Source organism: Phoxinus phoxinus (genome assembly GCF_949152265.1).
Source record: "Phoxinus phoxinus genome assembly, chromosome: 2".
Lineage (NCBI taxonomy): Eukaryota > Metazoa > Chordata > Actinopteri > Cypriniformes > Leuciscidae > Phoxinus > Phoxinus phoxinus.
This window is the reverse complement of record NC_136877.1, coordinates 38,126,843-38,149,168: the sequence shown is the minus strand read 5'-3', so window position 1 is coordinate 38,149,168 and position 22,326 is coordinate 38,126,843. Positions and strand designations below refer to the sequence as shown.

Below are 22,326 nucleotides of genomic sequence, written 5' to 3'. Positions count from 1 at the left end.
CCACGGTCATGGCTCTTGGATTGATTCATGTGAGACTGCTTCAGCACTGGCTACATGGCCGAGCTCCGGCATACATCAGGTGGTCATCACGTCGATCTGTTACCGCATTTTCAGCCCGTGTTCAACCTTTCATTTCTATGGGCAGGGGTTCCCTTAGAACAAGTGTCCAGGCATGTTGAGGCATGTGTCCAGGCCTCCAGATTGGCCTGGGGTGCTGTATGCAACGGGCATGCAGCTTGGGCTCCTGGACAGGACCTCAACTGCAGTGGTATATTAGCTGCCTCGAGTTGCTAGCAAGACTGCTGGCCCTGCGCTGGTTTTTACCGTTGCTGCTGACGGACAACACTGTGACTGGGGCGTGCATCAACCACCAGGGCGGTTTACGTACACGTCGCATGTCGCAACTCTTCTGCCATCTCCTCCTCTGGAATCAGCAGCGGCTCAGGTCGCTCCGTGCAATTTACATTCCGGGCAATCTCAATTGTGCGGCCAACGCACTCCCACGACAGCTCAAACTCTCGGGAGAAGGGAGATTCCATCCCCAGGTGGTCCAGCTGATCTTGAATCAATTCTGAGACATGCAGGTAGACCTGTTTGTCTCTCCAGAATCCTCCCATTGACAGCTTTTTTACACCCTGACCGTGGTTCCCTTGGCACGGATGCACTGGCACACAGCTGGCCCCTTAAAGTGTCACTGGCCCACTGGATAGTGGATTCCATTGCCTTGTAGTACCAAACTCAAGGCATGCCGTGCCCCTTCAGAGTGTAGCCTCCTCCTGGGTGTTAGCGAATGAGTCTGATGCCCGGCCCAGTAATTGTGTGCATGCCCCCGTGGTCAGCCCCTGTACAGTTCTAAGACCCCATATGTAGTGATTCCCCTCGGGGTAATCCCATGTGTATTTCTCCGCTGTATGTTTTCCCCATTGGTAAATCCATGTCTTTCTTTTGACAGTGTCTGCTCTGTCATAGCTCTGCATTTGTAGTCATCCTATCCCTTTGTAGGTAGGATCTACCACAGAGATTTCTTCTATATGTAGTACTGCCCCAAAGGTCAGTCCATATGTGTATTCTCCACATGTTACCTCGCTACGGGCAAGATGTGGCCTCCGTAGCGTCTCTTTCCATCTGGATTCAGCACACTTCCCCAGTGTTATCCAACCAGTCATGGCTAAATAGTATAAAGCAGAAAGGAACAGCAGCTATCGTCCATCTCCTTGGAAATGGAAATGGAAATGGCCCACCAGGGCCTCCATTCTGTCCTTTCGGCCCACCAGGTACAGAGGTCTATTTGACTTACATGGGGCGCTGGGGAAGGTAAGCAGTTGTGGCACTTACTATAGGGACCCCATAACATCAGTATCAACGTGACGTCAAATGCGACTGACTGAAAGGGAAGGTCTTGGTTACTCCCTGAAGGAGAGAACGGAGACGTTCCTGCCACAACTCTGTAACACCAGCTGATTGCCGGGATACCATCTCGGCTCAACAGCACAAACCTGAATGAGTGGGTTGCCAGCCAGCTTATATACCCGTATGTCCATGGCAGTGGCTTCCCATGCAAATCTTACTCGGCAATCTTTATTGACTCGTTTTCGTACTAACCGAATGTGATTGGTCTCCCAAGTGAGACCCCATAACGTCACTATTGACATAACGTCTCCGTTCCCTCTTTCAGGGAACGAGGGTTACAAGAGTAACCGAGACGTTCTCATCTCATGCAGCCGAAGTAGAAGTGGTTCAATCAAAATGCCACATCTAACTGCATGAGAGGATAATATATAAGTCCGTATTTTTCCGCTGGAATACTCTTCGGTTTTTAATGCTTTATTTAACATCACAACCAACATAACAAGTGGATATACCCTGATTCAGATAAACATCTTTTAACGTCTCTACCAGGAAATAACTTGATTTCTATATAAAGTCTTGTAAAGGGTGTTATCCGCGTACAGGTTTGCATGTAAACATGCTCATTGAATCGTTTATTCAACCGATTCTTTCAAAACACTGATAATTCAGGAACAAAACACAGGAGCAATGCGTGTTGCTCGGAAATATCACTGAACAACTTTACTGTCACCAAAGACTTTTTGAAAGTAACGTTTGACTGTCACTGTTTTGACTTTTCTTTTGCAGTGCAAAAACACTCAAAGTAGCCTAATACTGAGCTTAAAATGTAACTTACTCAATATTAATTTAGTGTTTATTTAACTGTTCTATTAAAACACTATCACTCTTGCAATGTAACGTTGGTCTAAAATCAGCACAGCCATGTGATTACCTGAGCCCAATCACATATGCAGGAAGTTATTACTGTTTTCCGGGTCATGACTCGTGAACGACAGGTCGTGTTCTGTTATCTGCTTCTCGTCATGTATTAGTCACTGTTAAGCACAAGTATCTTCCGTTTACCTGCTTTTCAGCCTACCAGCTGGTGCTAGCAATGTCGAGGTCACAGGTTTGATACCCATGAAGAACACACTGATATAATGTGTATCTCAATTGCAAAGTAATTTGTTTGGTGTAAAAGTGTATACCAAATGCATTTGTATTAGTAAATGCATAAATGTAACGCAGTGATTCTCAATCTTTTTGACTACAACATTGGCCTGACTGTCCACAACATTATTCAAAGCCCCCTTATCTTAAATTAGTTTTAATTTGTTTTAATTGTCCATAGATTAAAATAACTAATAGTTATGATTCAAATTTAAATAATTAAATAGTAAAATTCCAGAAGTTTATGGGTGAATTCATTTAAAAAAAAAAGTCTTAATTTTAAGGTGTTCCAGCTGGTTTTAAAGCTTGTAGGATGTTTGCTGAGAGCCCCTATTTGGACCAGGTTCAATGATTGAGAACCACTGATGTAATATTCAATGTACAATGACTTTTCAAGTCATACAGTATGTATGTATTTTTCCTATACATTTATTTACTCTCCAAGATCATAGTAATTTTACCCTGTTGCTTATCTGTTTACATTCTTCCAAAGTAAATGTCTTTTAAGAGATTAGCGCCATCTTCTGTTTCAGATTACACTTCCCATGCTCTCTAGGTGTGCAACTTCACATCTGAGTATCTTCATGCAGTGAACAACTGCTCACCAATAAATGGATACTGTAATGGGACTGGTACTACAAGAAGTCTGTCTTTGATATGATTAAGGGGATACCGGGTGAATGGAACAGGCATTGAAACCAGACGTTCTCATACAGTTTATTAAAGGTTTCTTCTCTGTTTACATTCAGGTTGCTAAGATAAAAACAGCTCTCACATGGCTGCATATTAGTTTGATGAACTCCAGTGATTATTGTATTCAAGCAAATCCGTGTTTGGCTTGCGCATTTTTTTTTGCAGTGTTTTCAAGGACACGCTGAAATACAGTATCATCACAGGTGGGCACAATTGTAGGCCTGTTGGCAACACTGACAATCGTCAGTGCAATCAAAACAGAGAATAGGTTTATGATTCTAATAAACTCACAATTTTTGAACTCGCTATGGTGTCTCTGTCACTGTCTGTCTCTTGTCTCCCATGTGAAGCATGAAGCAAACATTTTTGGACACAGTGCTGATTACCATCATAACCCTCTGTCTGGGATGCTACTCCTGGCTCAGAGTCAGCCTGTTTGTAGCTCCATATGTCAATACGCTGCCTGGAGATTTGTGGGCCATCATCAAGTCTTGCTTGCAAGACGCTTGCTAGGAGTGGCTTCAACGACTTTGCATTTCTCTTCGCTTTTTTCATCCCAGCTTTCACTTTACTTTTTTTTTCTGGGCTCATCAACTGTGCAGAGAGACCAGTAATCATGCTCTTTCATGTGGTCGGGATCCTTTCACAATCCAAACGCTTACCATTTGTTTGTGTCTTTTGCTGCCATCTCTCCCACTCCTGACGAAGACAGATTTAAATACTCTCTGGGACCTCACACACAAATGAAATAACATGGCGGTGATAGCAGCTATGGATGCAATTATCCTCCTCTTCAGTATTCCAGTCTGCAGATCTCTCCCATCGGCTAGCATAGAAAAAATTAGATAACAGAGTGAAAGAAAAATTATGAAGTTTATCCTTCATTATCCTTCAGCCACAGTGCCACTCTGTTATCACAGTGGTCCTCCTTTTTTTTTTTCAAACACAATTATAACATGCATTATACAAAAATACAACATAATCTTATATTGAATTAATTTATTCAGTTTTCATTCATTTTAAAATGTCATTTATTTCGGTGATGGCAAAGCTTAATTTTCAGCAGTCATTACTCTTCACATGATCCTTCAGAAATCATTCTTATATGATTTGGTGCTCAAGAATCATTTTATATTATGTTATTATCAAAGTTGAAAACGGTTGTGATGCTTAACATTTTTGAGGAAACCGTGATACATTTTTTTCATGTGTCTGTGATTAATAGAATGTACAAAATAACAGCATTTGTTTGAAAAATATTTTTTATACAATCTCATTTAACAATGTAAAAATCTTTACTGCCAGGTTTGAGTCCTGGCGGAATAAAAGTTATTAAATAAAACTATTTTAATACTCTTATTGCCTAGGGCTTCAATTGCAACCTTCACTTGTTACAATATGGCATTATTTGTCTCTCTAATGAGTCCATGAAAAAAAAAGTATATTGTCTTAGAATCTTATCTCATAAGAAATGTCTAAAATGAGTTGACCCATTTATAAATTATTGGTTTGTTGTCTGGGACTACATTTCTGTTTACATAAGGCCTCAGAGACTATTTTCTTCACCATTCCCAAAATTCCCAAATCACTAAAAATACATGTCTTGCTGCGCATTGCCAAAATTGCAATCGAGTTTATCTCTGTGTATGGTCTTACCATAAATAACGTGTTGATGTCAATAATGACAGTAGATCCCTCACACAGCTCTTTATATCTTCAGAGATGAGACCATAAGAAATGGTGAGCCAAAACCAGACTATATTGAAGAATAACAAAAACATAAATTACTGAATCATGGAAGAGACACAGAGCCGTTCAAATCCCCTGATGGGATCTTCTTTGAGCTTTGAGCTCAATTGGAGAGTGATTTATCTAGCATTATAAACATTTCAAATTGGTAGGACAGTATAGTTTTCTCCGTGTCAATTCATATGATTCACCAAAAACAATATCTGTGAGTGACATCACAACTAAAGAACTCGTATGAAGAGATGCAGACACAGACAGAGCTGTTAAATGACCTGTGGTCCACAGAAAGAAGCTCAGCAGCTCTTCGCTAAAACACCAGTGATCTTTATGGTGCCAAACTCTGTATAAAAATGTGGCCTGATATAGCTGAGTGATTTTTGAAGCTTTTGACTGATGAAACAAAGATAAGTATTTTTAAAAAAAAAAGACATCCACATGAAAGCTTCAGTTCAGGAGGACATACGTGCAAGACACATGCATGTGTGCAGCCTTGCGTGTTTGTGGGTGGCTACATCACTCTCAGTTGTCATTTTTCTACATGCTCAAAGAAAAAGTCTCCTTTCCCGTCAGTGCAAATAAATTCCTTACCCCTCAGACGAAAGGGTTCTCTTACCACTCCACTTTGCGGTGAGACTATAGCACACTAAATGGTGGGGCAACTTAAGCCTGTGGCCATCAGACATACTGAATATAGGAAAGAGAGTATCCCTGAAAATATAGCAGGACATGATTTTCATAGAAGATTTCTAATATTTCAAGCCACTGAACTATCATCTCTGAACACTGATATCATAATAATATGTTTTATGTTATCCTTAGACACTAAAATGATGATAATATATATATTTATTATTAGTGTCTGTGTGAAGGAGATTGCTTTGGTGGAAAGTGAGAGAGTGGCCTACTCCCTGTTTCACTTACACTCCAAATTGGTCATTTGTCACTGTAGTTTGTAGCCATCAATGAAAAATGTTCACTAGAGGAGCTCTTGCCTGGAGTGCCACTCTACAGCTCAAGCCTGGCCTCTAGTGGAGGAAACTTATACTACAGAATGAGAGCTGAATGATGACATCACTGTTCTGCAGAGCTTTGTATGGCTTTATGGCAGAATTGAACTCATAGGCTTATTGATTAACTTTACAGTTACTGATTTCTGAACTGAACTCAATCAACACTGAACGGAATTGAGCTGAATAATGGCAAAGAAGATATATAGATAGATGGATAGATAGATAGATAGACAGACAGACAGACAGACAGACAGACAGACAGACAGACAGACAGACAGACAGACAGACAGACAGACAGAGTTTTAAAATTTGTTTGGAAGCACTTGGTTCTGTTTTTATTTTACTTATATATTTTTTTCAATCATGTTCACTGTAGAAGTTAATTTAATCGGTCAAAACTAAGAACCGTCAAGGGATCAATATATTTTTGGACGGACAGGCCAGTATACAGAGTGGTGATAAATATCTGACACAATATCTATAAAATATTTTAACAAAATAATTACCTTCTTTATAAATAAGGGGCATGTTTATAAATTATACCTTCTTTTGGCCATGAGTTCAGGCACAGACACAGACACCTATAAGGGTCCTTCAGCGCTTCTGCATTGTTAAGACGAAACTCGCGGAGCTGCTGGAGTTGCCGGGGAGCGTCTGTTATACTTGTAGAAAATAACATCTAAAACACTGAAATCCAACTGTATTATACAAATAAATCTTTCAAAACATTGAAAGTAAAGGTAAGACGCCACGGTTATAAGAATTGTCAATGTTCTGCATCCACGAAAGCGATGACCAGCTCAAGCTAGCGGCTAACGCTCCCAATCCGCTAAGTCAGAGAATCTAATAGCACGCGATTAAAGTTTGATCCTCTAACTGCAGTTCTGTGTTTATATGTTTACATTTATGTGTTATATGAGGTCTGATTACTCATTAATTCTGTTGTGTGTTAATACGTATAGCTAATAGAGCTGAAGGGGTGTGCTTTTGGCCAACAGTCGGACCATCCGGCCATGAAGAAAGATTTGAGTCTGCTAGACTTAAAAGCGTTTTAGGATCACGCTGAATTATACTATAGGTGCTGAAATTATAACAAACTCCTTCTGCTCTGTTGTGGAGTATAGGCAGTTTGTTTATATAAGAATGGACGGATTTGGAAAATTGGGGGTTCATCCCAGACAAGTGGGGGTTTCAGTGTCTTCAGTTGGGATACCTGATAGACCTTTTGTTTGTTCTCTTGACCAAAAATGCAGGCTTAAATTTTGAGTTTTAAATGAGCTGAATCTCGTTTCTTTTTGACATGTATAAATATATCATTGAATATCTTCAGATACAATTAAACATTTTCATGCATACTTTATTTTTTATTTGTTAATGATTTGGCATCCGAAAAATATGAAAACAAATGATCATTGACTTTATCTTTACAGATGCCATCAGTGACCACTGGCGACAATGCTGTTCACTCCTCCAGTCCGGATTTGGGCTCTGCGCCATCTGATGGCCTCAAGCAGGTTCTTGGTGTAATTGACAAGAAGGTTCGCAACATGGAAAAGAAAAAGGTAACTTCATTTTAAGATGATATTTAACTGGACCCCATTTATTTACTTAATACAGAATCCTCATATTATTGTGCACTATTTATCAGTGCATGTAATTCCAAATACATTTTTTTGTCTTTGTAATATTTCATCAAACATTTCACAGAAATCTTGCTAGTTATCAAATGTGGATTAACATAATTGCAGTTAATGTTTTTGCATCATTGGCTTCATTTTTAGTATGGAATGGCCATATTTTATATTAAAATTAGTTTGCAATGGGAAAAATTCAGTCTTCTCCTATTAATTTTTTCTCCTCATTGAATATCCTGTTTTACTTGAAATCTGCCACAATTCTTTCTTAATATTAATATAGCGTCTTACATGTCACGTAAGGAATAATGCACATCCAGCCGGTGGTTCTCTCTAAATAACCCCCGTCTTGATCAGCCTGAAGGGGGTTATTTTGAGAGAACCACCGGCTGGAGGAGAGCAGTTGCAGTGCGGCAAGTTCAAACTAAACGGACATTTAATAGATACGGTATACAGTCATTCATATCACTTATTACACAGCATTTTGCCACATAAATAATTATGGGGATAAGATATATTGATTTCAGATTAAACTGTTTTAAAATCGTATCTGTTTGTATCTCATAATCCAACAGTGTACAAAACAATAGTCACAAAATGGCAGCAGCTGTGTTTGTATGAAACGAGAGAGCGAGTCCATGATACTGGATGGCATAATTAAATCACTGTACACAAAATATTAATTCGACTGAGTTTTAATATTTTTATTGGCTCACCAAACGCAAAACTTCCACAAAGAAAAAACTTTCCTAGCAGGCATAGCGCTGCTGACTTCAGTGACCCGGATGAGCCTGCGTTGTCTGCTTTGAGCGGTTGTTATCTGGGAATAACTTAACGCTGGATGGCGCTATTGACCAATCAGAATCAAGTATTCCACAGCGCCGTGTAATAAATATCTTTAACTGCATTACTGACAGGAATTTATTTGTTTTGGACTTTTAAGACAGCATTGGGTTTCTGAAATGTTAGTCTAGTAAAGTGTAATGAATGCAAATAAACATTGTATATGACCGATGAATTAGGGCTGGCCGATAAAACGGTATCGGTATTTATCGGTAACGATATAAAAAATGTTCGATATAGCGTTCAATGTTTCCATTCAAATGCGCGCACGCGCTGCCGCGACCACTACAACGTTGCCCAACATCAAATCGCAAGCGTGATGAAAGCAAAACGAAACCGCGCTATTATTTTATGCTTCACGGGCCGTTTATCAGTTTGGACCAATATCAGTGCAGCGCGAGCCGATCGTGATCAAGCGACACTGTTACTACACAGCGCTAAGAGATCCAGTAAAGAAAGCATTTGAATTCGCCACTGAAGTAATAACATCGCTGCGAGATCTAGTGAGAAGCATTCAAATTTCTCTGTTATTAACGGATCAAACAGCGCTGACGTGGAAACCAGGAGAAACATTGTTCCATGAATGAACTAGTTCTAGGCTTTAAGTCCACAGATCTGCAACATTCACCATGGATTTAATGTAGTAACACTAACTGTAAGGTAACCATGGAAGTTTGGTAGGAATTTCAAGTACGTCACATCTTTTTCCAGCACTTCAAAAATCAAATATTATCATATTTAAATGTTATTTTTAATGTAATGACCAAAACATTATTTGTTCATCCTTCAAAAATTACCCCCATTTATAAAACTAAGTTTCAAGATGTAAGAAAACTCACACTTACTTAAAAATAATTTTTCTTGTAATAATTTTTTAATTTTTTTAAAATTAAATCAAGGACATTTCTTTGGCATTTCTTTCTTTTTGCTGTGTCAAAAATTTACCTCACTACTGTGTTGTATCGAACCGTGAATTTTGTGAACCGTTACACCCCTACTCATTACAGATGTTGATCTACCTCAAAGTTTGCTTTGATTGTTCTACGTTTACACTTTTACATTGCACACATTTTGTAACATTTTAAGTTCATGAGTTTCTTTAACGCTTACTTTTTTATCTTAATATAAGACATAAAGAAGATATTTTTGTGTACATTTTATTTTTGACTGCTAAAACTAATAAAATTAGTTGTTTGGCTTAATAATGTTAAAAATAAAATAGAAAACACTGGTTTCAATTCAAACTTGTCTTAACAAAATAAAGGAAAAAAAAAAGTCAATAATTATCGATGCCGAACGATATGAAACATTATATCCTGATATTTTTTTTTAGATATATCGCACAGCCTTACGATGAATCTTAATTTACTATGAACCTCAACCAATAATATAGTGTGAAAACATACTGCTCTGTGGTATTCATTTAAAATATGATGACTTTACAAAAAAGATACTCGTATATGTTCGGTTTTATGGAATTTGCATTTTAATCTGCATGTGCACTCCACTCCTCACCATTAATATGAGCAAACTCTCTCTTAAGAGCAAGCTGGATGATTACCAGACAAGGAAGAACAAAGGAGAACGCCTCAACCAGGATCAGCTGGTATTGTACTATATTCAACACTTGTTTTCTGTGCTCCAATATATCAGCAGGTATTGTTTTATATAATAAATGCATATGCTTCTTTGTTTTATATGTGTAGGAGGCTTTATCTAAAGCTCCGGAGGTGGCTCACAACTTGGACTTTGCCCGTGAGTTGCAGAAGAACTTCCTGGCTTTAAATGTGGAGGTAAGTGTGTTTTTGGTTAAAGTTTGCCTCGGTGTCATCTCAGCATTTACATTCACTCTCAGGCTAAAACCTTTGATGCAAAAAATGCTGCGGGACACAACAAAATTAGTCTCGTCTTGACCTCAGCGCAGAGTTCCAGTTTGTTTTGACCAGTTGATTTTAAAATGTGTTGTTTGTTCTTTTGCAGATGCAGAAAACTGTGAAAAAGGCGACACGACGGGAGCAGTTGAAGAGGGAGGAGGCAGAGCGCAAGAGACTGAAGGCAGTGCTGGAGGTGCAGTACCTGCTGGAGCAGCTGGGGGAGGAGAGTGTGAGGCAGGACCTGACTCAGTCTAGTGGGGACGCCCCCCTGCTAACAGAGTCAGAACTCACGGGCCTGGACGAGTTCTACAAGCTGATTGGGCCTGAGCGGGACTCTAGCGTAAGGTGAGGACAGTTTTTTTGTGTTAGTAAATTCGCCGTGTTGGGATATCTTTAGTGGTGCACGATATATCGGCCGCCGATATAATATCGGCCGATATGGTCATTGTTTTACACATCGGTATCGTTCCGATGTCAAAATAGGGCCGATGTGAACAGGCCGATTATCATTCCTGTGTATTTGACATGCGTGTGGGGGCGGGGATGTTTGTTTTTGCACGAGCGCATTTCAGCGCTGTGAACAGCGCTCGTGTGTAGGGGCGCGCGCTTTACAGAGGGTGCACCCTTTATCACGTCTCTCGTCAGAGCGAGGGGAATAACTGATACGGTGGGAACAGTTTTTATGTGTAGTGGTGCGTACTTTATGGGCACCCGGCACACGATAAACATTTGTTATATTCTCTGGTGCTGTGCACTTGACGCGAGAGCCCGTCCACACGCTGTTCTGATTGGCTCTGGGTTTTGATTAATTTGTACGCATCTCAGTCGCGTCGCGGCTAGAGTGGACAGACAAATTATTTGTCGCTGGATCTTATCGCATCGCGTCTGGTACACATAGGTAAAGGTGCCCAATATCAGTAATTTCTGAAAATAAATTACAAAAGTAAAAAAAAAAAGTGTTTTGGAAAATAGCTCTTTATTTGATTATCATAAAAATGTGTTTTCTATACAGAGATATCGACATCGGTAAATATCGGTATCGGCCATAACAGCAGTATTAATATCGGTTATCGGTATCGGCCACAATATTCACATCGGTGCATCACTAGATATCTTTATTAAAAGGACTTTTGATTCCAGGTTGGCCGAGCAGTTTGAGGAAGCATCCGCTCATTTGTGGGAGCTTTTGGAAGGAAGGGATAAAGCTGTGGCTGGAACCACATGTAAGTAACGTTTGCCACACGAGTGTCATTCTGGGAGTACATTTTATATATTTTTTGTACATTTTAAAGTTAAATTCATCAATCTGGTGCACTTTGAGATCAAAATTACTGAGTTCCAAACCATATTCAGTGTGCAAATTGACTTGTCAGTGCATTGACTTGTACCTGAACTATAAAGGGGACTCAAACCTTTTTAGTTGTGATAGTCTCTCAGTCTATACTACTAGGGCTGCACAATTAATAGATTTTCTAATCGCGATTACGTAATCGTTCGAAGCCGTGATTACAAGAAAAGTCCACTTACATTATTCTGCATGCATAAGAGGTGTGTTTAGAGCATGTTACGTTGTGAGAAGGGAATCACGCCTACATTCCTACATTCAGAGAACCCAGCACAATAGAAACTACCAGTGACGTAAGTGTACGCTGAAATAAATCTCTCACCTCAAAAAAACTGACTGTCCTGTCTAGGGCTGGGTACCGAGTCTCGATACTTTTTAGGTACCGACCGAATTGCCTCGATACTATCGAGTATCGAAAAATGACATGTTGTTCGGTTCCAGATTTCGATACCTAAGGAGTTAACTCGTCAACGTCAGTGCTCAAACAAATACATATGAAATGCACAACGACACACATAAAGTCGCTCACGCACATACACGCAAACTCTATTCACACGAAACACGCGGAACTCTCCGCGCACTCTCATATGAGACGCGCGCGCGCACGCACAAACTCTCGACACGCATACTTATGAGACGCGAGCACACACACACACACAAACTCTCTGTGCACATATTCATAGACGCGAGCACACACACACAAACTCTCCGCGCACATATTCATATGAGACGCGAGCACACACACTTAATACCTTAAAGATGTGGAAAAGTCGATCAAAAGTGTGGGTACAAGTTCTCCAGGCTCGATGCCAACAGCGCGTGATGCAGTATTTGCGGTAAAATAATTGCTGCAAAGACCGGTACCACGACAAACACGATGAAGACCTTGACAGTGCACGGAGTAAACATAAGAGCAGAAAGTTGCTCCGTCTTCGACTGGTAAATGAAGAGATATCTTGTTGATCACTCGGACAGTGTTTATATTGCAATAAATAATAACCTACTGAATGCACACTGCCGTTCAAAAATGTGTTGGTTAGTCAGAATTTTTTTTCAGTAAGGAAAGGATGCATTAAAGTTATCAAAGGTGACATTAAAACATGTGTAATGTTACAAAATATTTCGTTTTTAAATAAATGCTTTTCTTTTTAATTTTTTATTCATCAAAGAATCATGAAAAAAATTATCATAGTTTCCAAAATATTAAGCATCAAACTGTTTTCATATTTCTGAAGGGTCATGTGACACTGAAGTAATGATTTTGAACATTCAGCTTTGACATCACAGGAATAAATTACATTTTGAAATATATTAGATACGATTTTAAATTGTAAAACTATTTCACAATATTACTAAAGTTTTACTGTATTTTTTTATTTAAAAACTCAGCTTTGGTGAGCATGAGCGCTTTATAAAACATTTTTTATTCCTTTGTGCACTGGCTAAGGAGCATGAGTCAAACTGAAAAAATAAAACTAAATAAATAAAAAATAAAAGTTTTTCTGAGGTAATATGTTATGTAATCTTGTTAAAATGGATTTCATAAAATTGGTATCGAAAAAAGTATCGTTAGGAACCGGTATCGAAACTGAGGTATCGAAATTGGCACCGGATCGAAAGATTTTGAACGATGCCCAGCCCTAGTCCTGTCCTGTTAGCCGTTATACTGTGCTAGGGGTGTAACAATACATCGTTATGGATCGATGCATCGATCAAACGTCTAACGATGCATCGATGCCACGTGTAAAATATCAATATGAGGTACTTTTATTTTGACACGTCTTCACATAACGTCCGTCTATGCACTTCGTTTACTCGCCATACTGTCTGCCGGTGTGTCTTGTAATGTTAATCTCCTCAGCTGAAATAGACGCCTGACAAGATTGACTGAACCCTAAACACGTTTTGTCACAAAAGCCGGTATTGTCCACTGTCAAGGCATCGCAATTTCACGTTTTACAGCAGAAACCGACAAGCACCCTTGTTGTTTATGAATAAAAAAGTAAAGCAGCATGTTACAGTGGTGAGGGAAAAGCTCCCCGTATTGCGTGTAATCACAACAATAAACTTGGCACATAATATTTAAATATCGATCGATAAATCAATCGATATAGCCTTGAATCATTCGTAATTGTATCGCAGAATTATTTGAGGTATCAGCAAATATCGTATCGCTGGCTGAGAGAATCGATATCATATGATGAACTGTCTGATTTACACCTAAGTAGCGCGCACTCTTCAATTGTACACGCAAATGTGGCGGCGCGCACAGTATATTGCTTCACTATATATAAAGTGGAATAGAAACTTTGAGCATGCAAAGCATTACGTTGTAAATTAGTAAGTCACGAAATAAAAGTAAAAAAATACCAATAAATCACGTTACGGGTACATCGTGTGTTAGCTGAGAAGGATTTGCATGCAGGTATGATGCATTCATGCATTGCACGCATTCTATTCATCAGGAGCAGTTTCCATGTTTCATTAAAAGTTCATGTTAGTATTGTGTGTCATTCACTGATTCAAACCGCTAACGCAAGAGTGAGTTTGATGCCGTTTCGTTAATGTTTTAAAAATAACTATTTCGTAAGAGTAATTTGGTTTTGGTTTCGTTGCTTGTCGTTGTCATTTTTGTTTTTGTTTGTTTCAAAATTGCATTTGTAATCGTCAAAATGGTCTTAATCCATTTCAACTGTATAATCAAACTAATATTGACTCTCCAGTGAGTCTGAATACCAATGTGGCCATCCCTCGCTTGGCCTCCCTGTGAATGGTGGCACTTGCTATGGCTTTTGAAAGCTTTGCTCTGTCTCTGGCCCACGAGGGTCAGCAGTTGTGCTTCATGCTGACTTGTGACCCACGTCAGCAGTTGGGCAGGCAGCCAGTGGTGTGCGCAAAGCCTCTCTGCTGGAGATTTCAATGATGGACAGGGCCTGCTTGCATATTCCTACTGAGAGGGTGGGAATCACGATAGTATCAGATTGTGCAAACTCAGCTTATGAGACATTTCTGTATTTGTTTGCTGATATTGTTGCTGAAACTGTTTTTGTGAGCTAAGTTGAAATTAACTTCAGTTAAGAAAGATGTTTTTTTGAGTCCAAATCATTAGAGACATTAGAAACTGTGGGCCATGCTAAACCTTGACCCCTTGCATTTTATGTCTTTAACAGACAAAGCCCTTAAGGAAACCTTGGACAAGATGCTGCTAAGTGGGTACTTTGATCGCGCTCAAACACATCAGAATGGAGTATGTGAAGAGGAGACGGGGGCTGCGGCAGCAGCAGCGGAGTCATCAGAGAGCGAGGACCGCCCCGCTGAGCCAGGTAAAAACAAAAGCCATCAAATTTCAGAGAAAATAAATGCTTCCTCGCACAGCTGACGGCTCATGTTGATGTTCTTGTGTTTTCACAGAGGGATCCGCTCAAGAATACACAGAAACTATTGAGGTTGAATCAACAGAGGTGCAAATTGATATTACTATACTTTTCATGTTCATACTCGGAGTAAACCCTGATTTTGTAGGAGCATTTCCTGAACTGCACTACTTCAGCCAACGCATTCTTAATGCTCTGCGCTTCTTTTTTTTCCCTAATAGTTTGTAAACAGACAGTTCATTCCAGAAACCACCTACTGCAGCAGTGACAAAGAACAAGGAGCAGAGTGGAACACAAGCTCTCAGGTACGATGCACTTCACAGGGTTCCTACGCAGCTTGGAGAAGTATGGAAAAAGAAAGCAGAGTGTGGAAAAATATTAGCATTTTCAGACTATTGCCCCTATTTAGTTTTCTATAAAAGAAAATGTTGTCACCTCGAGAAAATCAATGAAAAAACCCTTGAGAAAATAAAATATTTACAGATGACTATATACCAAATATAAAGCTGAAAACAATGCTGCATGAACTAACCATTTATGTTAAATAAGGTCTGAAAATCTACAGAGAAAAGTATGGAATTTTGAAATGGAAAATGTTTAGGAACCGTGACTTCATTTGTCATTAAAATAATTAGCAACTTTTGGGCAAATGGTGTTTATTTCCTTGTTTACACCATGTGATCATTGGTTTTCAGGCGGTCAGTGCCCTTCAGCAACCTCAGCAGCCCCCTGCAGCCATGAGCCCAGCTCTGGTCAGCTCAGAACCACACACGCTGAACGCCGTCCCCCCTACCCCTGCAACAGATCCTGTGGTCCGAAAGCAGGTGGTACAAGATCTCATGGCTCAAATGCAGGGTACCTTCAACTTTATGCAGGTAAACTGCACAATGGTTTATACATCTCTTCAAATGTAGCAGTGGCCTTTTCTAACTTCTGTAATGTGGACAGGACTCCATGCTAGAGTTTGAGGGACCGCCTTTAGATCCTGCAATTGTGTCGGCGCAGCCCATGAAACCTGCTCAGATGGTCTGTCCACCAGGTTGGTATACAAACTTTAAAGTAATAGTGTGCTCTAAAAGCAAAACTTGTTATACTCAACTGGGAGTTTATTTCCCTTATTATTTTAATATGGCAACTTTCGATTTATCATGTCAGGTTGGGCATCATTGACATCATCTGATGGCATTGGTTTTTGTGTTTCTTGACCAAATAATGTTGATTTTTCAATGCCTGGCATTGACTGGGCTTTGTAATTTTTTAAAATTAGTTTTTATATGTCTTTAAAACTTTTAATATGGTTTCAGTTTTAGCAATTTTAGTACTTACACTTGTTTTATGTAGTTTTCAATAGTTATTTTATTTAAAGGTGGGGTATGTGGTTTGCAAAACAGCTGGCAGATTTTGAAAATACACAACTCAAATGGTCCTACCTTCTTTCCTTTGACTCCACCCATTCAAAGAACATGGACATGGATGGGGGGATGGTACGACCGATTGATTGACACACTTACTGTCCAATGATTCTAGGTGGTCTTGGAAATGATTGGCTGGAGTTTTTCGAGTCCTGCCCGTTCCACAGATGATTAAATTGCTTAATTTTTATTTCAGTGCTTCTAACTCAGTGGCTGTAAGTGGGTTAGGAATAGGATTTTAAAGGGGTCATGACATGAGAAACCAAATTTGCCTTGATCTTTTGGTATATAAGAGGTCTTTGTACCATTAAAACGTCCTGCAAGTTTCATAGCTTAAGACGTCCTCCCCATTATAAACGAATCATTTATTTAATGAAGCTCTAAATACAGCTCGTTCTGGATCCATGGTAAGAAGTGACGTCACGGTACGAAGTGACGTACCAGCGTTTGCATATAGCCCGCCTCCAGCGCAAGGCATCTACGCTTTAAGCGCAAGACAACTACGCTCATTTCGTATCGTTGTCGCGCCTGCGCGCAGCGCGCCTCACAAGTGTTCAGTCGACGGACAGCGAGTGGGTCTGTGTACAGGGAAATTACGATGCCACGCAGATGTCCTGTTCCTGGCTGTGGACAAACAGCATCTTTGAATACGCTGCCGAAAGATCCAGTCGTCAAGGAAAAATGGATGCACTTTATTTTTTGCGGACGTCCCAGTCACGGCAGTGTTAGTTTAAGCGTTTGTTCTATACATTTAAAGGATGACTGTTTTGAGAACAAATCCCAAAATGATGCTGGCTTTGCCAGAAAACTGTTGCTCAAAGATAAGTCCGTGCCGACTCTTCTGGGCTCAACATCGACGACGCAAACTGTAAGTAATGTATTTAAAACTTTAAACTACTTTTTAAATACGCCGAATCCGCAAATGTTCCGGGCGTTCATAATTGATGCATAGGCACTGACGTTAGCCAATCATAACAGTGGGCGTTAACACTGACCTCTTAAAGGGGAAACACCCCCAAAACAGACTGTTTGAATCAGAGGATGAGAAACAGGGTGGGAAAAGGTCATAAATCACTACATTTTAAAAGTTTTTTGTAAAAAAAACTGTAGTAATACTATAATTGCACCTAAGGGAACATAATAATAAAATTAAAAAAAACATGTCATGACCCCTTTAAGTGATTTTGAAAAAATGGCCAAAAAAGAGAATTACATACCCCACCTTTAAGCTTTTTTTTAAAATTACCAAAACCAGTTCATGCCACTAATATCCTAAAATGTTACTCTTTCAATGTTTTCTGCTGATACAGAATCCAGACTCCCCCAACACAATGCTCTTTCTGTGCAGCCTGAACACACACAAGTAAGTTCAATGACCAAAAACATGCTTTCAGACATGCTTTCAGGACATGCTTTCCTGAAACCTTTTCCCTTTTGGTTTCCAGGTCCCGATGGTCTCGGCTCCAAAAGAGGCTTACTCCTCCACACCCCCTCTCTATCAGCCCCCTCATAACTCTGAGCCCCGACCACAGACAGACTCCATTGACCCCCTGCAGGTAACGTCGTACACCACAGTCTTCACAGATGCTGTGTGTACACTATGGCATAGATATGTGAGTGACGTAGGATATACACCCTAGGTTTCCATGCCTCTGTCGTCTGAGCCCCCCACCCCTTCCTCTCAGCCCCAGGTGTTTCAGCCTGTCTCCAAACCCCTTTACAGCGGCATCAACGTTAACGCAGCTCCATTCCAGTCCATGCAAGCGGTAGGCCTCAACCTGTCTACCCCACCCTCTCCAAATTCACCCCCTCAGAGTTTGTCTCTCCATTCTGCTTCTGTTCTGTTTGTCATGCTGCGCAAGGAGCCGTTCACACAGAACACATTTTTGCATTACATGGTGCTGCTTTTCCATTGTCTTTCCATGTGAACAAGTGCTACACGGAAATGTTTGACCATTGCGATCACGTCTCGCATCTCAAGTTCAGCTTATACAAAAAAAGAAAGAAGCATCTTTAGAACTTTTTTTTTTTGGTCATTGCTGTACGTCTCATGTTTTTAAACGACAAGACCGCATTCCGTGTGAATGGCCCCTGACAGGCTTGTTTTGTTTAAAAAGATAAATTTCTATGAACATCAGCATTTGAGTTTATCATGTTCAAGCCTGTTGTCCACCATTTGTGGATGAGCCATTACTTGCATGACTATAACTAAGTCAATGATTTTTATTTAAAAAAATGTTTCTAAAGAATGTGTTTAGAAGTGTCAAGTGCACTCAACAATGTTTTTTTGTATTTGTGTAGATAAATGATGTCCTGTTTGTCTATCCCTTATCTCCGTTTAAACATTTATTTGCCAAACAATCTTAAAGGCTGACATGGCATAAAAGTCCAAATAGATGCAGCATGCTAGTTTTGATATGCTTGCATGTTCTCTCTTCCATTAGGTGTTCAATTTGAATGCTCCAGTTCCTCCAACCAGTGAGATAGACTCGCAGAAGATTTCTAGCCAATATCAGAGCGGTTACGGTCAAGGCTACAGCACACAGACCAACCTTCCAGCTGAGCAGCAGGAAATTCCTCACGAAGCCCTGCAGTCAGGTAAGAGATTTGCTGCTCAAGTTGTGCCATTTTACAGTTTCAATAGTGTAAACTACTATATAATTGTTTTTGTGTATGTGTAATGTGTAAAGATATAAAAATGAATATCTTTATTTCTTATTGTATCTTATGTGATATTATATCTTACGCAATCATTTTTTTCTTACTAGTTGGGCCTTTCCATTCTCAAGACCAAGGTATTCCGTCTGCAGGGGGACACCAGTCTGCACCTCAGCAGCCCTCGGGGCAGGGCACAGGCTTTGGGCGGCCAGGTCAGTCCTTTTACAGCAACAGAGCAATGCCACGAGCTGGACCCAGAAATCCTAGAGGTGCTTTGAACGGCTACCGTGGACCATCAAATGGATTTAGAGGTGAGATGAGACTTCTTTAATCTGTGCCGAGACATTCTAGTTTGAACTCCAGTACGAAATCATACAATCAAACCTTTTTTACCCCTTATGTTTAGGTGGATACGATGGATATCGTGCTCCATTCCCCAACACTCCTAACACCGGATATGGGCAAACTCAGTTCAGCACTCCGCGAGATTACTCCAACAACACCTACCAACGGGTAACTTCAAGAAAATGAATACCGTGTTGCTTTGTGGAGATTTGAGAAGTCCCTAAATATGTGTTTCTGTAATCGGTTATGTTTTGAAGTTCCGTGTGGTTTCTTTACAGGACGGATATCAGCAAAGCTTCAAGCGTGGAGCTACCCAGGGACCTCGAGGTTGCTCTCGAGGTAATGCTCAAGCGATGCGATCCTAAAATCTTTTGGGAAGACTTGTTTCTTTTTGGCCACTTTGAACATTCAGTTATTGAGAATGTTTCCCCTAGCCCATATTTTTACTCCTAACAGTGGTTTTGTTATTTTTTTGGCTTATTAAGTAAGCCCACTTTGATGGTTTTAATATACAAATGTGTTTTACAGAGACACAGTGGAGAGCTGAAACTGTCAGTGTTGTGATTTTTCAGCCGAGTCGTGTTTAAAACATAGATATTCCTGTAAACTTGAAAGATTTTCATTAATTTATTTTTTTTATAAAAGAAAATGCAAAAAGTTAACTGCCACTGTCGGTCCAATCCATAGGAGTGTTTTTTTTATATTTTTTTGGCCTGTCCCCTTTCCCACACTTGGTTCTTGCCTGTTTATTGGGTACTGAAGGCATTAATTGTTTGTTTGGTTTTTTCACCCCATTTCATTTGAAGATTTTTTTTTTTCTGCTGTCCTGCCCTTTGTATGCTCATGTCACTCCTTGAGAGAATGTTTCAATAAAGATGTGTTGCATTACCTGCTTGTCTGCCGCTGCTTCCTTTTTGCTCTCCATGCTGAGAAGTCCTCTCACCTGTCCTGTGACCCTTTGTCTGCTAAAGTGTTTGAGGTTGACTTGTTTCTTTTAGTCTTCTAAGGGGAGGCAGGTGATTGATCCGCTTATCGGTCCATTTTCTGCAACTCTGCTGTTTGCTTTCTTGCCCCTTGCGTCATTTATTATATCCTGCTTTTCAACAAGCTTAAGAGTTTGTCTTAATTGGGTGTGAAGAGTTGATCAAACAAAATGGCTCTCAGATTGCTTCCAATCAGGGAAGCGATAAATGACATTGCTCCAAATCACAATCCATAGCTGATGCACTGCTTTTCCTGCTTTAAGTAAAAAAAATTGTCATATTAAAAGTGTATGATTTTCTTTATTCCTTGGAATATGAACATGTTTAGCCCAATGTTGACACTGCTGTTTTCTATACAAAGAAAGTGAATGGCTACCATGACAGACAGATATAGGAGTACTTGAAATATTAAATCTAAAAGTTGCATAGACTACTTTACACAATTCACTTTCATTGTATGGAAAAAAGCTGAAAGAAAAGAACATCTGGCATAATATCCCTATTGTTGGCATATTGGCATATACTGTCAACACAAGAATAAATATGGGTTTGGAATAGCATAAGGGTGAGTAAATGATCCAAAATGTTTATTTTGGGGCGAACTGTCCCTTTACATGGTCTTCCGTGACCTGAACATTAGCCATTTGGTGGATTGCACATGATTTTAGGAAAGCTAAAACAGATTTCTTGCACAGAAATAAACTGAAAAATGTCATGCAAATTTCAGAGAATCCTGCTGTGCACAATTATGTTGCTACTGACATTTTCTCTAACTGCTAAAGATGGTTTAGGTTTATTACATTTTCAGAGCCTTTCATCTTTTGAATTTTTCTTAAAAAAAAATCCTCAAAGTCAAGTTAAGAACAGCAAGACTTGAGTACATGCGAGTATTTGAGGGCTATAATGAGTTCTGGAGCTGTTCGGATGATTTAGTTAGCATTTTAATACTTGTAGTATAAATGTAGATAATGTGCATACTTTATTGTGCTGCTTGGTGATTTCGGAACAGTTTATACCATCTCAAAAGCAGGGAAAGTGCTCACTGTAATTGGCACTGAAATCATTGAATGCGACTAGACTATTTAACTCCGCATTGATTTTCTGATGTATTTGGGTTTCAGGACGTGGGGGATCATATCGGTCCAGCAGAGGAATGGGTCCCATGACTGCCCAACAGACCAGCTAAACCCAGTCCTTTAGCCAATATCAGCCCTGTTCCACCCTTTTATCTCCTCCACCCATTTGGACTCTCAAACTCGAGCCGTGCCACTCCAGACCATGTAGTTAGATGACTGCATCTTAGCAAGTAAGGACACAATCAATGGTTTTGGGAAAATACAGTATCAATGAGACTATAGCACTCCCAGCACTGTAATTGCTCCGAGCTCTCAAAGCTTTCTCTCAATCATATGCTATTGCACAGCCTTTACACATTTGAGACAGAACACGTGCCTTTGATTATGGGTGTCTGGATTTTAATCGATCTTGGTGGAATAATGACTTGGTAGCTGGGAACAGCCACTAGATTTCGAATGTGAAGTACACCGTATACCAAAGGCACTTAGTTTTTGGCCAAACGAACTGTTAAGTGAATGTGAAGAATGTTCTTGTACGTACTGTATTGTATCATGTTATTTTCTCTTTTTTTTGGCTCAGCCAAATGGTTTACAGGAAATGCATTGTACTGTATGTGGCTGAATGACTGCTTCATTGTATTTCTTCCTATTACTGGTGATTAGACTTAATGCTAACAAATAAATGATTTTTGAAGGACAAGCCACTTTAAAAGTTATTCCGCACGCATTTAGTATGAAGAAAGAGCAGATCAAATCTTCTTTGAAGCCAAAATACACTTGTGCAATTAATATCTTAAACTGCTATTTTTTAGATTATTAGTGCTTGATTGA

At 39.7% G+C, this 22,326-nt stretch overlaps 1 protein-coding gene across 3 annotated transcripts; it reads left to right on the top strand.

The window, feature by feature from the left end:
* Positions 1-6,512: 6,512 nt before the first annotated feature.
* On the top strand, positions 6,513-22,193 carry caprin1a (cell cycle associated protein 1a). 3 transcript variants are annotated; one of them, XM_079604538.1, is made up of 19 exons: positions 6,513-6,691; positions 7,382-7,513; positions 9,972-10,034; positions 10,135-10,221; positions 10,409-10,647; positions 11,443-11,525; positions 14,818-14,970; positions 15,059-15,108; positions 15,243-15,326; positions 15,717-15,896; positions 15,970-16,060; positions 17,744-17,796; positions 17,879-17,989; positions 18,119-18,199; positions 18,878-19,031; positions 19,202-19,402; positions 19,498-19,604; positions 19,715-19,775; positions 21,541-22,193. In XM_079604538.1, the coding sequence occupies exons 2-19, from the start codon at positions 7,382-7,384 to the stop codon at positions 21,603-21,605; spliced, it is 1,995 nt and encodes a 664-aa protein (XP_079460664.1). In that variant the 5' UTR covers positions 6,513-6,691; the 3' UTR covers positions 21,606-22,193. The 3 variants fall into 3 exon arrangements, with proteins under 3 accessions (XP_079460664.1, XP_079460663.1, XP_079460665.1); XM_079604537.1 differs by having other exon boundaries at positions 6,540-6,691; positions 18,074-18,199; XM_079604539.1 differs by lacking the exon at positions 18,119-18,199 and having other exon boundaries at positions 6,540-6,691.
* Positions 22,194-22,326: the final 133 nt, after the last annotated feature.

Coding starts and splice junctions, on each gene's coding strand:
- caprin1a (XM_079604537.1), top strand. CDS start 7,382: ATGCCATCAGTGACCACTGGCGACAATGCTGTTCACTCCTCCAGTCCG. Junction 10,035..10,134: donor GCCTCAACCAGGATCAGCTG/GTATTGTACTAT, acceptor TTATATGTGTAG/GAGGCTTTATCTAAAGCTCC. Junction 10,222..10,408: donor TCCTGGCTTTAAATGTGGAG/GTAAGTGTGTTT, acceptor GTTCTTTTGCAG/ATGCAGAAAACTGTGAAAAA.